Consider the following 15,826-nt stretch of genomic DNA (forward strand, 5'->3'; position numbering starts at 1 on the left):
AGGGGCTCTTCCAACTGGGGTTTGCAAAGAGCAGAAATCCTAATACGTCTGTCAAAGGTCTCTATCAAGCTTCCTGCTTCCAAAAATACTTCCAGGACATTCCCTTTGAATGGCAGGATTCATCCTTACGTCAACGTTAAAAAGCAATTAAAGCTGAAGTCAGGTGAAAACAAATTGAGGATGTGGATAATCAGCTGAACTCCATCACACCTGGGGAGCAGTGGCTTCCAGGGCGCTGGGGCTGTGCGGTCTGCGGGGGAAGGCTGGGTGGGAGTGGTGGGGCCTTGGTATCTGTTCTCCCGGCCACAAAGCCACCCTGGCTCTCAAACAACACAATCTGCCATTCACTGAAGTCTGGTTTGCCAGGAAGCCCAAGGATGGACTCCCCACCAGTACCATCAGGCTCAGGGAATTTGGCGAGCACCAGGCACCTCCGACTTCTGCCAGCTCATTGGCTTTGGGGAAGCCGCTGACCTACTCTCCGCTGAGTGGCTTTTGTGAACCTGGACTCCAGCCTGCCGCTCATCATTGATCAACCTTGGCCGAGCCAGCTGGCTCATTCCTTTGCAGACAGCTTGCCTTAGGGAAGCTGGTTGGTGGCTCGACAACCTACTAAGCGAGAAAGACGCGAAACTCCAGAACGATCTCTCAAGAAATAGCCAGCTCTCGCTTGCACTGGAGGGAGACGTGGAAGTGTACAAAAACATTGTCTGATGCCTCCTCGGATAACACTGAGGTGACCAGGAAGGTAACTGACAAGTTAGGAATGGCGCCCAGGGGAAATGAAACTGTGAAGCTCTCCGTTCAGCAGGCCTTATTCAAATGTGCATCAGAATTCCCTTACATTAAATTTAACCCAATGCCATAAAGAACAGGGCCATGGGGATATATGTGGGCACTGGTGAAAAGGAATAAAAATCTGTTGTCTGGAGGCTGGTGGGGAAAAAACTCCACATCCAACAGAGTCCTAAATGGCAGGGGCCTCCCCTCCCCACTTACCATTCTGTCGCTAGACTTCTAGCGCAAGAGCAAATGTTGAAGCAGGTTTTTCCCCCCTTGGGGCAAAATCCATTGGGGATTTTTAATAATCCAAGAGGAATAAAAATTGGTAGCACAGTAGATAAATGCTGGCTCCTTATTTCAAATTCACAAATGGAAATGACAAATGAGGACAATCAAATAAATGATTAACTTTTAATAGTATTCCCATTAAAACATGAGGAAGGGAGCTAAAAGAACCGCTCCTTATAATTTCAATCTTTCTGTCCTCTCTCACAAATGCGGCGAGCGAAGGCAGGTTTATTCAGTTCAAATAATTCTCAGTGCTGCCTTTGCTAAGTTCACAGGAGAGAATCTATCCGCTTCATTTCTAATGTAATTGTCATTTTTGACAAATATATAAATACAAAATGGTTCCAGAGAACCAGAGATCCACAGGGAATTTGTGATAGTCCAAAACTCACATGGATTATATACAGAATCATAGACAAATCTTTAAAACATTAGTACTTCCATTTTTCTCATTCATAAGACAGATAAGATTGTAATATCCCAGAGGCCCACTCTGGCCACATCCTCCAAACAACTGAGGTGACTGACACTCAAAGCCAGTGAATCAGATTTACTCCTCTTTACAAAAGCAACACTTCAAAGGAATTTTGTTCTGAACTTGGCTTTCTAAAACTTGGAGCCAGAGAGTAAAACTATATCACAGAACAAAATGTTCCCCTCTGCTCTAATTGGGATTTAAATAAGATGTCATGCACTGACAGACACAGAGACCTCTCAAATCGGGTTCCCAGGAACTGAACAGCTTGAGTGTCGCTGTTATTTTATTCACACAGTTTATAACTGACAAGTTATTCCAAAGTTTATGTTGCGATCTCAAGAATCTCAGAGTGGGAAGTCACATGGAAGTTCTTCTAGTCTAATCCCTACATGATCTTTGAAACTGTTCTCTGCATCATCTCTCATACTGATGGGAAACTCACTGACTTTTGACACAGTTCATTCTATTTCTGGAAAGTAAGTGAAGAACTCAAAGCAATCGAGTGAGCCCTAGTTTAAAAAAAAGAAAAGAAAAAGGTTTATTTAAGTAATCTTTTAAGAGCTCAGTATCTCGTAATACCCATAGCTTCTGAAGAATCCCAAGCTAAATATACACTTGAATATTCCTACTGTATTAAACAAATACAGCGCATAGGCAGAAGAGCTAGAATGCCTGACTCCATCATGACTTGGGAGAACTCTGGCAAGTAACATAATCTCTCTAAGTTTTCCTTTCCTCTGTGAAATGGGGAAATACCCAACTCTGGAAGTCATTGTAAGGATTAACAACAAAAAAAAAATCCAACTAAAGCACACAGTACGTAGCCTAAGGCATATTAAGTGATCACCAGTAAGTGTTATTACTCTTACCCTCGAAATCTTGCTATTCATTTCAAGACTATCCAGGTTTCATACCAACAAAGCACGACAAGAAAAAAAAAAAAAAGAAAGTCACCATCTGGCAGTGCAGTAACTGTACATGAAATAAGTTTTCATGGCACCTTAAGTATATTCCCAACGGCTTAATGTCAAGACAAAGCTCACAAAAAAGGTGCTCTTTGCTATTGCTTATATTATAACTTGGGAGTTTTGTTTAATACTCTGCATTAATGAGGGAGCTTCTTAGGATAATATTACAACAGAGAGTGCAAGAAATACCAGTGAGGTCAATGCAGTTCTATTAACTGTCATCTAACACAGAAATATTTTCCTTGAATACCATTAAAGCTTTCTCTTTTTCTTTGTTCTGCTTTTTGAAGGCAGTAGGAACCCAAATTTCCCTACCAATAATTTCTGTTTTCGACTTGGCAGCATAATGATGTTAGACTTGGGGGAAAAAAAAAAATTCACCTTGGCAATGTCTTCTTCAGAGGTTTTTACAAAAGATATTTCACTAGGATAAATTGCACTAAGCAGGTTCTTTAAGTAAGCAAAAACAAATCTGCTTGTTAATAAATGGCCTGAGTAGCTTTTGTATTTTTTAAAGAGAATCTACTGGAAAATGCTACGGTCTTTAAAGAACATTTTATTAAAATGGAAGATATGAAACAGAAGGGTAATTAGACAAGTTAGTTGCTCTTTGCTGCTCCTGCTGATAGGGTAAACCCAGAAGACTCTCAGAGTTCCCACTGCCATATATAAATCAAGACACAAGCTGTGGTTGCAGGAAAACAGTTCTGGGATAATTTTTCTTTACATCCTGGGGGTTCCAGACAACTGATCAGAGAGACATAATGGCAGCTAAATGAATAAACATATAATCTGTGCTCCGTCTCATATTTATGTATATATGGACACACTCACGATGCCTTCTCTAAACTAAAAAGTAGAAATTGGAAGGATATCCTATAGATTCTGATGAGATAGATCAGAACAAATAGGGTCTCTGGACAACGCATTCTCTACTGTGGAGGAATCCTCTATTCTATCATTTTTCTTCTACCCAAACGTTTCCTAAACACGAGGTCAGTCTTACTAATCTATGAGACAGAACAAAAGATGAGAGCATTCCACCCTACAGAGACTAGCAACTCTTGATGGGTTTTAAATGATCTGGAAAGCCAAAGGATTTAAGCAGGGCATAGACGGCATGACCCTTTTAAGGTATGGGTTGGCCCAAAAGTTCATTCGGGTTTTTTGTAACATCTTATGGAGAAACCCGAATGAACTTTTTGGCCCACCCAGTACTAGACAGCCAAGAAATGAAAACAAAAGATTTCATTCTAGATTTTCAAACTTTTTCAGGGTAATTTCTTTCCCAGGGACCTATCTAGATACAGACACTAACTCATCTTGACCAAAATGAATGGACCTGAATGTATTGTTCCATACAATACATTAACCTTGTCATTCTTCCCTCCACAACTCCTGATACATGCACCTTCTCCAACTCACTATATGCCCAATAGTCAAGCTCCTGAGTTATCTGGTAAAGACATTTCCTAGACGGATCCCCACAGTCACCTGCATTTTCAGTGGCCTCATTAAACTCCAAGTGAAAAACCCGGTTTCCCCATTCAGAATCCTAAGAAAAAGTCCCTTCCTTATGAATGCCATTAATACCAGTATCTTGGGCACATATCCCTTGTTAAACCCATAAGTTTGCTGTTTCCTGGGAGTGCCAGCACCGTTTCCCATTTTCTCTATCCTTAAATGAATCTTTCAGGTCACAGATGGCCTGCTATGCTGAGATGCTGGGCAATCGACCCACAGCTGGAGAATGAAAGATCCCTTGTTGGGCCAAGGCTGCAACATGCTTTGATACAGCTACAGGAGGGACCCGGGAATAGGACTTTCATCTCACACCCACTGATCTGCAATGGGACCTTGGGTAAGTTACTAAAATTCTCTGAACCTTGAGCTCCTCATCTGATGAATGAGAATCTGACATACAGGGACCCACTTTTCTCAATGAGGTTTTAAGCTGATAATGAAACTGTAATATCCCATGCCCTTTCTACACTGAATAACATTTCAAATGCTGATTCCCAGCCACTGCTTTGACTCGATCCTGAACAAGAAGACTCACAGTTCTACCATATCATGTAAATTGTCTACCTGGCATCTTCATGGTATTATAGACTTTTAAAAAGTAGGGAATTATATGGAGCACCTCTATAAAAGAAGCTTACTTTATAAAGGCAAATACAGTTATCAATTAAACACATAACTGTATCATTTGTTATGTTTTAATGTCTCATTTGTTTCTTTCTCCAGAGGAAGTATTTAGAAGGTACTTAAAATTAATATATTAGTATTATGTTCCCATAGACATTATATCATTTTTTCTTGTCCATGCCATGCAGTATGCAGGTTCTTAGTTATCCTTGAGCAGGGATCAAACCCATGACCCCTGCAATGGAAACACGGAGTCTTAAGCCCTGGACTACTAGGAAAGTTCTGACATTATATTGTTTTTAACAAAACTTATAGAACTTTGGAATAGAAGATATGAGAAAGAAACTAGCTTAACTGCTCCCCAGCATGTATGAAAATGAAGACAGAATTGAATGGACTGAAAATAACAATGTAAGGTAGGGGAAAAATCAGAATCAAAAGCTAAAAGATAGTGTTTTGCCAGACACATCGGAGGAACTCGGTTAATACGTATGGAGCTGTGCTAAAACTTATTTCTCTACTCAGTTTTTTCCATGATGCTCTGATATCAAAATTACCTCAGTAAAATTTAATGTACCTAAGAGGCTAGTAGAATTCTTATATGTCTTCCTGCACACATTTTAAAATGTGTGTGTTCTGTCCATTTTCTTTGGTAGACAAAGGATTAAATTCTATATTTATAAATAAATAGGCTGAAAGTGAGTCCTAGAGGTCATATACCTTGTCCCAGGTCCGAGAGTATACAGAGTCGGGGCCTGAATCTAGGTTCACCTGACCATAAAGTCTGACCAGCAACAATAGCTAACATTGAACTGCTCCTGGTTCTGGGCCACTTGCTAGTCTGAGCACCTAACCTGCAGTATATTACTGGATATTTGCAACAATTTTTATTTGCAATAATAAAAGTTTACTTGCAAACTTTTTATTTGCAAATATAATTACTGGCACTACCATTTTTCAGATGACAAAAGTGATAATTAGAAATGTTAAGTAAACTCTTTTTCTTTTTTTTAGGGAAAAGCAAAAAGCATACTCTCTTGTCATGAAATAACTAAACCAGTCTGCCATGTTGCCTGGCTTCATCTGTACTGTGGCACGCAGGCTTGCTTAGCTGAGGAATATCACACTGTACACAAATGTGCATCTCTTGTTTTCACCTACAAGAGTCACGGGAAAATACTTGAGTTGCCAAGGTGAAACCCATCACACCAATAACGAACAAAAAGCCCTTCTTCAATCTCTGATCAGTGAATTCTATACCTAAATAAAATAATTACTGCTTTCATAAAATGTCTCTGTTTGCCACTGACAGAGGGAAAACTGAACCTGTATGTCCTGCAATACCTTTTAAATAACTAAGGGGGAGAGATCAAAATAAAAATAAATCTTGACCAGATTTATAGGTGCACCTTGATTAGTTCTTGTTTTCTCCTTCAAATAAACAATACCTGAAAAAAAATGAAAAGGGAATGTTGAGACCAGATATCTTGTAATAGATGGGTTTTCCCTGACATACAGTATGGTATAATGCTGAAAAAAATAATCCTGTCCCATCATTTCTTAGCGGAATGTAGAACCCAGAAAAGAGAAGGGGATTTTTCAGGATGCAGAAATGGTGCAACTATTTGGATTCAAACAAGCTACTTTTGTTTTTTTTTTAAACTGTACTTCTCATGGTTTTGCTTTATTGTTGAATTTTGTCATTTTCTTCACGTAACTATTTCTTTGCTTCCATTGGTAACAATTTTTTGATTCAGAAATTCTAATATTAAAACCAAACATGTGGGACATCCCTGGCAGTCCAGTGGTTAAGATTTCACCTTCCAATGCATGGGGTGCAGGTTCCATCCTTGGCTGGGAAGGTAAGATCCCACTCCATATGCTTCATAGCCAAAAAAATCAAAACAAAACAATACTGTAACAGATTCAATGAAAAATTTTAAAATGGCCCACATCCAAAAAAATCTTAAAAAAAAAAAAAAACAGAACTAAAAAACAAAAAGACAAACATAGTTCATTTGGATAGGATTCTGATACTAATGAGAAGCCACGTCTTATGAGGAATTTAATCCCATACAGCGTGAAGTAACTGAATTTGTTTACTGACTGACTAAGCCACTCCTTCGAGTTTGTATCCCACATCATTAGTAGAAATGCCAGTCAATAAAACCAAGGCTTATTAGTTTTAAAAGAACGGAAGTGTCATTTTTCTATAAACCCCCTTTTTTAATGAAAATGTCTTCATTTCCCTCAGGCAGCATTTTATCTAAGATGCACTTGGCTAGTAGAATAAAAATATCTGTTAAAGGAAAGAAGGTTCCCATCAAAGCTGTTGAAATCTGATTTCATTTCAGATTCTAGAACTAATGTTGTTTTTTGTTTAAATAGATTTTGTCTGTCAATTTCCAGACCCGCTGTGCCATCAGCCTGTATGGACTGCTGTGGTCAACACGGGGGTTGTAGAGGCAAATTTTATTATGGACTGGTAATTGAATTGAACAGGTTTACATTTGAATAGATTTACTACATCATGATCTCTGACATACTGCATGGGACTGAAATCCCTCTCCATCCATAAAGATATATTTAAGACAGTATCATTCTCTCCAGGCTGAGAAGGTAAGTCTTGAGCCAAGGAGATGGCCCAATATAATTGTGCATTTATATGCAGGGTGTAATACAATATTTCACTGTATTTTTTAAGGACAAAAGAAAAAAGAGTATTCCATATTTACTCATAACCATCCCCTCTTTTCTCTTTGTGGGAGGGGGGCTCAGAGATATTTTTCCACCGAAGTGCGCACAAGGAAGTAAAGGAAAATAAATTATTTTTTGAGTATATCAGCAATAGCAGCAATTCCCTTGAAAACAGTCCCTCTAAAGGCTTGATAACAGCAACTGAAGAGGTGTGAATTATAGATAAGCACCCATCCCATTTACTTTCACCAACAATGTTTAATTAAACACAGTTCACACCTCTTCAGTCACTCTAACCACCCTTCAAGATTGCGCCTGCCTGAAAACACCATGGGGAAAATTACTTAAGGGAAAATATGTTTTCTACTTCCTCCTTAAACCTGGAAGGACAAATAGGTGAGTACACTGTAGCAGTAAAATCAAACTAATGAAAAAAATTCTGTCTACCCGGACATGGAGGCATATCACCATGTACTTTAGTTTTTGAAAAAAACAGTCCAAATTGAGGAGACACCCATTTAGCGAGAGGGGTGTGGGTTTAATCCCTGGTCAGGAAACTAAGGTCCCACATGCCACGTGGTATGGCCAAAAAGTTTTTTTTAAGTGCTAATTGATACATTACTTTTATAACAGTTTTAAAACACTGATTTGCTTTTGAAAAATAGAGGTTCCTCAACTCCAAAATCAAAAGTTAAGCCTTTTTGAATAAGCATATGTCTCTACAGCTCAACTAGGGGCCTTCCAGATCATAAAAACCTGCCTCCCAAGGCAGGAGACATAAGAGACATGGGCTTGATCCCTGGATCAGGAAGATCCCCTGGAGGGGGGCATGGCAACCCACTCCAATATTCTTGCCTGGAGAATCCCATGGACAGAAGAGCCTGGCTGGCTACAGTCTACAGGGATGCAAAGAGTCAGACACAAGTGACATGAATGCATGCACAGCTCAATTAAGTGGCAACATAAAGATAACAAAGGCCAAAAATGACTATCAATCAATCACTGTGACACTCTGAAATATGTTTTGTCTGGTACTCTATGTTACTGGGTTTAAGGCAATCACTAAGACAAGGTTTTCCACCACAATAACGTCAGCTATCACCACCATTCTAACTCAGAGAAAAACTCTTTGCCCTATGAGTTGGGTTGTTACTGTTAGATTATGTTTTCCTTTGTTAAAATTGCTGTCCTTCTGGCATTTTTCACATAAGCTTCCTCTAGCAACAACATCCATCACTCTCACTGTTGCATCTCTGGAGCCTAGAATAGTGCCTGGCATATGAGAGCAACTTACTAAATATTTAGGAAATGGATTATAAATGTAAGACATGTTCACTGTGGAAAACTCCTAACAGCGCCAAAGGCTATAGAGCAAAAACAAAAGCATTTCTCACCCTTATTTTTATTCACCAGTATAACACTGCTACCAATCTTTGTCCTTTCTTCCATTTTTCCATACACATACCATCAGTGTGTGTGTACTAATATAAACTATTAAAATATAAATTTGTATAACATTGTCATACAAATTTAAATAGGCATATTTTATATAAAATATATATAAATTTAATCATTCTAATAGGTCGTTTGTTTTCTTCTTTTATTACTGAATAGTTGATTTACAATGTTGTGTTAGTTTCAGGTGTACAGCACAGTGATCCCATTATATATATTTATATATATACATATCTTTTTCAGATTCTTTTCCATTATATGCTATTATAAGATATGAATACAGGTCCCTGTGCTACAGTGCCCTGTCCTTGTTGTTTATCTATTTTATATATAGTAGTATATATCCGTTAATCCCAAACTTCTAATTTATCCCACCCCACCTTGATTTTTCCTTTGGTAATCATAGATTTCTATGTTTGTGAGTCTGTTTCTGTTTTGTAAGAAGTTTACTTGTATTAATTTTTTTCTAGATTCTACATATATGTGATATCCTATGATATTTGTCTTTTTCTGATTTACTTCACTTAGTAGGATAATAATCTCTAGGTCCATCCATGCGGCTGCAGGCAGTTTGCTTTCTCTTTTATTCTTGGCAAAGTATCTTGGTTCTTTTTCCATAAGGCTTCAAGGATAAAGTTACACACTTGTTTGTGTACAATTTTTCTTCAAGTTGTTTTTAGTTAAGGGAGAAGTTAGTTCTTAGTGAACAAGAGAAAAATAGAGTGAATTCCATGTACCCAAATATTGTCTGATCTACTCATCATCCAATGATATTGTTCACAGAAAAAAACTTGGAATAGGAAAAAGCCAGGAAAAATTATGAGATCTGTTGATGCCATAGCTAACTGAAGCTCTGGTTCATTCATGGGAAATAAACACTTGAATCTACTTGGATTTAAAAGTAAAAAATATAGGTGATCTCCAGTAACAACAAATTATACAAACTCATAAGGCTGACCCCAGGAATAAGACATAGTCTATGACTCAATAAAAACAACACATTTAAATATTTAATTTACCTCATTTTCTTTCAAACTTCAATCACTGTATTTTCATTTTGTTACTGTATAAAATTATCAGTTATTTTAAACATTGGCAAATTTTCTGAAGAGAAGGAAACAGTAAAATCTAAATGTAGTATGTAAAATTCACATCTACAAAAGCACATACATATATGCAAATATATTCAAAATAAACCAAAAATTAAACTGAAGTTTCCCACAGAACAGAGCAATTTTTCCTCTGTCTCCAAGCTTCACTAGACATACCTGAAACATACAAAGATTTCAGGACCTTTAGTATGGGTGAGGGACTTGAATGAATTCTAGAATCTATTTGGGTCCCGTTCCTATCCTTATGACTTGTTTGGTGTGTGTACTTAGGCAATTTGTTTAGCACAAAATACATGTTCACGGTTACTGTTTTGTGTTTGTTGCTATTATCCCCAACTGAAAGCAACGATTTTAATAGCACTGTTATAAAGTCTTTATAGCAGAAAATAAGTCCCAAAGATAAGATTAGAAAAGAAAAACAAATGCTTTACATCTAAGATTAATTTTTAAGAAAGAAAGACAGACAAAGGTAAACATGAAACGAAGTGATGGATATGTTAATTAGCTTGATTATGGTGATTAGTTCACAATACACACGCACACACATATATATATAATACAGATCATATGCTTTAAATATATACAACTTTTATGAATTACACCTCAGTAAAAATGAAGGGCTCTCGCTATATATGTAGTACTGAGAAGAAAGCAAAAAGACAATGACAGTAGCCTCTTAGCTGCTCTTCACCCTCTACTTTCTGCAAGATGCAAAGACAAAAAGAACCCACACTGCCAAGCATACCTGTGGCTTTAGCTGCACATCAGATGTGTCCTACCTTGTCCCTTCCTGTTGATGTCAGGCAGGCACGAGGGATCAAGAGCTCAGGTGTAAAGAAGGAGCATTCTGCCACCAGATTCAGGGTACTTACTGCGACCCCAGCATTTCCTGGTTTCTCTAACATTTTTGAAATTCCCTGTACATCCCCTTCTCCCATCCCCAACCTAAAGCACAAGGCCACTAGCACCCAGCCTTACCTTCTTTCAGCATGCCCACTTTTAAACACTTCATGAAGCGGCAAGCCTGGCAGGATTTACGTCTGCGCTTCGTGATTTCACATTCATTCGTGGCAGGGCAGCTATATTCTATATTACCTAAAACACAGAGTGTGAAGAAAAGAAGCTGTTAGGTTTGCAAGACCCAGGCAATCCGAGCATCCCCCTGATAATATTAACTCTTCTACTTCTGCCCTCTTCCCTCAAATAAATGTCAACAGGAATCATGAGGGTATCGCAAATATCATGAAGCCAGATGCTCAGCTACGACCACTGAAGATGCACTGAATGATGAGTAGCTACAGAGGAGAAATACAGTGAAGTGAAGTTCTTCAAAAAACTGAGCTTAAAATAAGCCTTTAAAACATTATGTTTCTTCCATTCAGGCAAAGCAGCAGTATCCCAGAATCTTGGGATCGAAAAGAAATTTCCCAGCAGATTATTTCCATAAAAAACACAAACATCAAAACCATATAACTACACCATCCGTCCTGGATTTCTTTTGGTACTAATCATCTGATGCATCAGGCTTTCTGTCCTTCTGACACGGAACAGTATAAATCTCACTGTGAAAAATGATCAGCAGGCTAATTTGGAACTGTGCAGGAAGCTCCTTGAGGGCAGGAACTAAAGTTACACGGTTCTCACTTCATCACTTACCAGAGCTTTACAAATACAATCTTACTCTTTCGAAAATGTCTACTGATGATGGATGATCACCATCATCATTACCGTTATCACCATCATCATCATGTTTATTACATTACTTGCATAATTAATCCCAAACACTCAAACTGCATGGAAGTGTTAGATATAAAAATAAACAGCTATGACATAATACTTTTAATATTATGGTCTACATCATTTACGTTAGTAACGATACATGTGAAATGATAAGGATGTCATCAGGAGAAGATCCAAACTCTAACTTGAAATTTTTCAATTAGGGCCAATGACAGTGTGCGGGAAGTGCTCTGGGGCTGCCTACAGCTTTGTAGAGAAGCTGCCTTTAAAATAAAGCCTCTCTCCCCTATCAACTCTGTCACACAGTGCTTGAAGGTCCTTCGTTACTTCCTAACCCTTTCCCCTTGTGATTAAGTGCATTAGTATCTCTAATGAAAATGCATTCTGTTTATTGCCCTCTTGGGAAGGGGGAGGTCATCACACCAAATGCATAAATTGTCATCAGAGACAGTCCGAGCATAATTGCAATTTTGCTGCTCCATGTTTGCGATACTCAGGGTCCATCCAAGTCCCCTGAAACATGCACAGATTCTAGTAATTAGCATAGAGTCTGCCTGGGACCACAGCATTGATGAAATATTTCAGAGTTAATCACACTTTGTAAACACTGATTTATATTGACTACCTTTCTCCAGACTGATGTCTCCTCATTAAATATCACATTAGTGGATTGCAGGATTGTAGAAAGACTCAACTACTCAGCAACTGCTAATTCAACAGGAAGTAATACCTAACCACTTATAAGTACGGAAACCTGGTTAAGGATGCATGACTTCAAAAAAAAAAAAAAGGAAAAAAGCCTGTACATTATAACTTGAGATGAGCCTATCAAAACTGACTAAATTAGCATTCTAATTCAGGGCATTTATAATAATAAAAGCAACTACTTTTTAACATAATAGGTTAAATATTAAGAGCAATATTAATTGTATCAACAGAAGCACACCACCACCACCTTCCTCAGAGAAATTACGGTGATATTGTATTACACTCACAGAAAACCAAGGATAAGTCAAAGGAACCAGATTGGCTGGGTCATGGCTGAGAATAAAAGGATTTAGATTCTGAAATTTAAATGAATCATTTTTCACTGTGATGTTCGCTGAAAATTTATTTTGCATCAAGAGTGTTGCTAGTCATTTTCTAGGGGTTAATATTCCACTACCAGATCTTTGCATTCTACATGGCTCTCCGTGTGTGTGCGTGTGTGTGTGTGCGCGTGCACTCAGTAGTGGCCAACTCTTTGCATCCCCATGGACTGTAGCCCACCAGGCTCCTCTGTCCATGGAATTTTCCAGGCAAGAATACAGGACTGGGGTGCCATTCCCTCCTCCAGGGGACCTTCCCCATTGGCAGGCAGCTTCTTTACCACTAGCGCCACCTGGCAAGCCCATTCTACATGGCGCTCCTTATACTCATTTAAAAAGAAACCCAAGCCTCTGCTTTCTTAGGAAGAGCCGAACAATAACTAGTTAGAATTGGGGGGGAGAACGTTTTCCAAACAGCATTTCTTCCCTTTTTTGTTCCGGAGAAGTCAGTATGAATTTCGGTTCACTTTCCAGTATCAAGGCATGACCCCACACCACACCCCTGCTTTTAACTCACTACTGTTAACTTCTACTGAAATGACTCATCACACACACACACAAAATAATATATTTCCTTTCAAACTAATTCCTCTTCCTCTTTGAAAATTATATTCTCATCCCTTGCAACAAGGCCCTTCTGACAGGCCCCTCAGTCAGGCCTGTGTGAGCTCACACCGGGACGATGGCAGTTATCTTCTCACTGTGAGCTTTGCCTCTGTCCTGTCCCCCTCTAATCCACACTGCATACCACGATCATATTCCTCTGCCTATGATGGCTTTGATCATGTCATTAACCCAACTTAAAAAAAAAAAATCAATAAGTTCCTATGGCCTCCGGAATAAATATAAAATATTCATCTAGCCAACAGAATCTCTGCTCCCATCTAACTCTCATCTACTTTTCCAGCGACATTACAATGATTACCTTACATGAACTTCCTGATGCACCAATGTGATTTATTCCGTTTTTGCTGTGTCCTTCAGGCTTCCCTCTGAGGATGAGCTATCTTTGCCCCTCTTTCCTTCTTAAAATTACTTCCAAGGCTCAGCATTCAACTCATAGTCCATTCCAATCCTTCATGGAAATCTCAGACCACCCTAGCAGAAAATGATTTCCAGGTTCTCCTATCTTTGTGGGTGCTCTCATCACATAATGTGCCAGAAATTTCTTTTTAATTTTTCACGTGCGTATTACTCATTAGAGCATAAGATCCTGGAGAGTATTACTTATGGAGAATAGAAATACTCCACCAAAAAGTAGTACATAAGTAAAATAACACATTTTAAATTATTTTTTTGTACCTCAGGGTCATTTTGATGTAAATATGATGCTGTCACATGGGTTCACAAGGGCAAGTGAGCTGGGTCGCCCATTAAGAAACAATATGAAGAAACTAGGAAAATCATTTCACAAATTTTTTAAAAAAGTAAAAATCTAGTTAATTTTTCAAAACCTTAAAGAAATATCTTTGACAAAAATGGAAATCCAGGGCAAAACCACGGGAGCTGCTATCAAGGGGAAAATAAGAAACATACAAAGGCTTCTGGAGAGTTAATTGTGAAAAAAGAAGAAAAAAAAAAAACCTGTAACAAGTTTTAAAGGAAGTAAACGTGTGTCTTGATATAAATAAGAATAAAAGTAGTATAAAAATACAGATAGACGGCACTAAATGAGTTACTGGGGCTTCCCAGCTGGCGCAGTGGTAAAGAGTCTGCCTGCCAACGCGGGAGACCCAAGAGATGTGAGTTCAATCCCTGGGTCTGGAAGATCCCCTGGAGTAGGAGGCAGCAACCCACTCCAGTATCCTTGCCTAGAAATTCCCATGGACAGAGGAGCCTGGTGGGTTACAGTCCACAGGACTGCAAAGAGTCGGGCAGGACTGAGCAACGGAGCACACACACATGAGTTATCTAATGCTTATCTCATTATAACACAATTATTTACAAAATGAGTGCCCTAAGAATTGGAGTTACATTACAGAAAACATTCAAGGATGATTCAATAATAGCAACCAAATTTATGGATAACCCTTCTCTCTGAATGACTGTCTAAAGATCTTTAAGATTTCTTCAGAAACAGGAGAGGAATTGTCAAATTCTCCACATGAGAGTTTAGATCACCTATACGGAAGAATTCCGGTTTCCTTTCCAACTACTACATTCTATAATGCTTCAGTGACAAAGAGAAACATTTTAAAGGCAGGTGAATTTTTTCATAGCACCTTAGGATGAGTTCTTAAGGGGAAGAGTTCTGTCTTCATTTATGGCTGAATCCTCACTGCATATGAATGAGCCAACCTTCATGAACCTGTGCAGGGCTGGGAAAGAAAGGAAGTTCCTACCTCTTAAGGAATCTAGGACCTTACAAAGAAGACAAAGATTTGTGTGTCAACAAATCACAACACAGTTGAGTGTGATGGTTCTAGCTTCAAGTCAGCCCCAGATGCCCATGTACACACAAACATCCCCACAAGCAGAGATCATGCTTCAGAGACTCAGTGAATCCTTCCCATGGGAGCAAACGATTGAAACGTGCTGTGACAAATGAATAAATGACAACATGGGGATAAAGAAATCTGCCCAAAGCTATAGGAAAGGCGGCATTCTTATAAAAATTTCACTGTGAATGGGAAGAAAATACACGGGTCACAAGTGTTTTCATAAATGATACATTTCCAGCTAAGCATATACACATGGTTTACAATGAATCTGGTATCCTTCAGCCAAATGTTTTGTTTTGATATATTTGTCTTGACATACGTGGATGATAACCTTGATTTCACTAAGTAACACTGGTTTTATGTCTTGAAAAACAAATCAACATCTTTCTAAAGAACTTCTTTGCTGGAGGAAAACTTTTCTAATTTCCAAGCCCTCCCATTGAGTACCTTAGTTCACTGTTGTTGGCTGCGATCACCCAACCAACAGTCTTTGATCCAGGTCAGAGTCAACAAAGATTCTGCCCTTGAAAAAACCTTCCCCGGTAGCTTTTGTATTCAATGAAGAAAGCATTTTATGCTAAAAACATGCTCCACCCTCCTCCCCAAGCACCTGGGCAACACTGTTTTA

General features: G+C 38.6%; 1 protein-coding gene across 3 annotated transcripts in view; it reads right to left on the reverse strand.

Annotated features, from left to right (window-relative positions):
- ESRRG (estrogen related receptor gamma) overlaps window positions 1-15,826 on the reverse strand; it is a 240,935-nt gene that overhangs the window by 154,687 nt on the left and 70,422 nt on the right. For 2 of the 3 annotated variants that reach the window (XM_068986026.1, XM_068986028.1), the window contains one exon: window positions 10,908-11,024. The exons of the other annotated variant lie outside the window; for it this stretch is intronic. In XM_068986026.1, coding sequence (XP_068842127.1) covers window positions 10,908-11,024 — 117 coding nt within the window. The remainder of the gene's footprint in view (window positions 1-10,907; window positions 11,025-15,826) is intronic. 3 annotated transcript variants of the gene reach the window in all.

The sequence above is a fragment of the Capricornis sumatraensis genome, chromosome 14 (genome assembly GCF_032405125.1).
Source record: "Capricornis sumatraensis isolate serow.1 chromosome 14, serow.2, whole genome shotgun sequence".
NCBI lineage: Eukaryota > Metazoa > Chordata > Mammalia > Artiodactyla > Bovidae > Capricornis > Capricornis sumatraensis.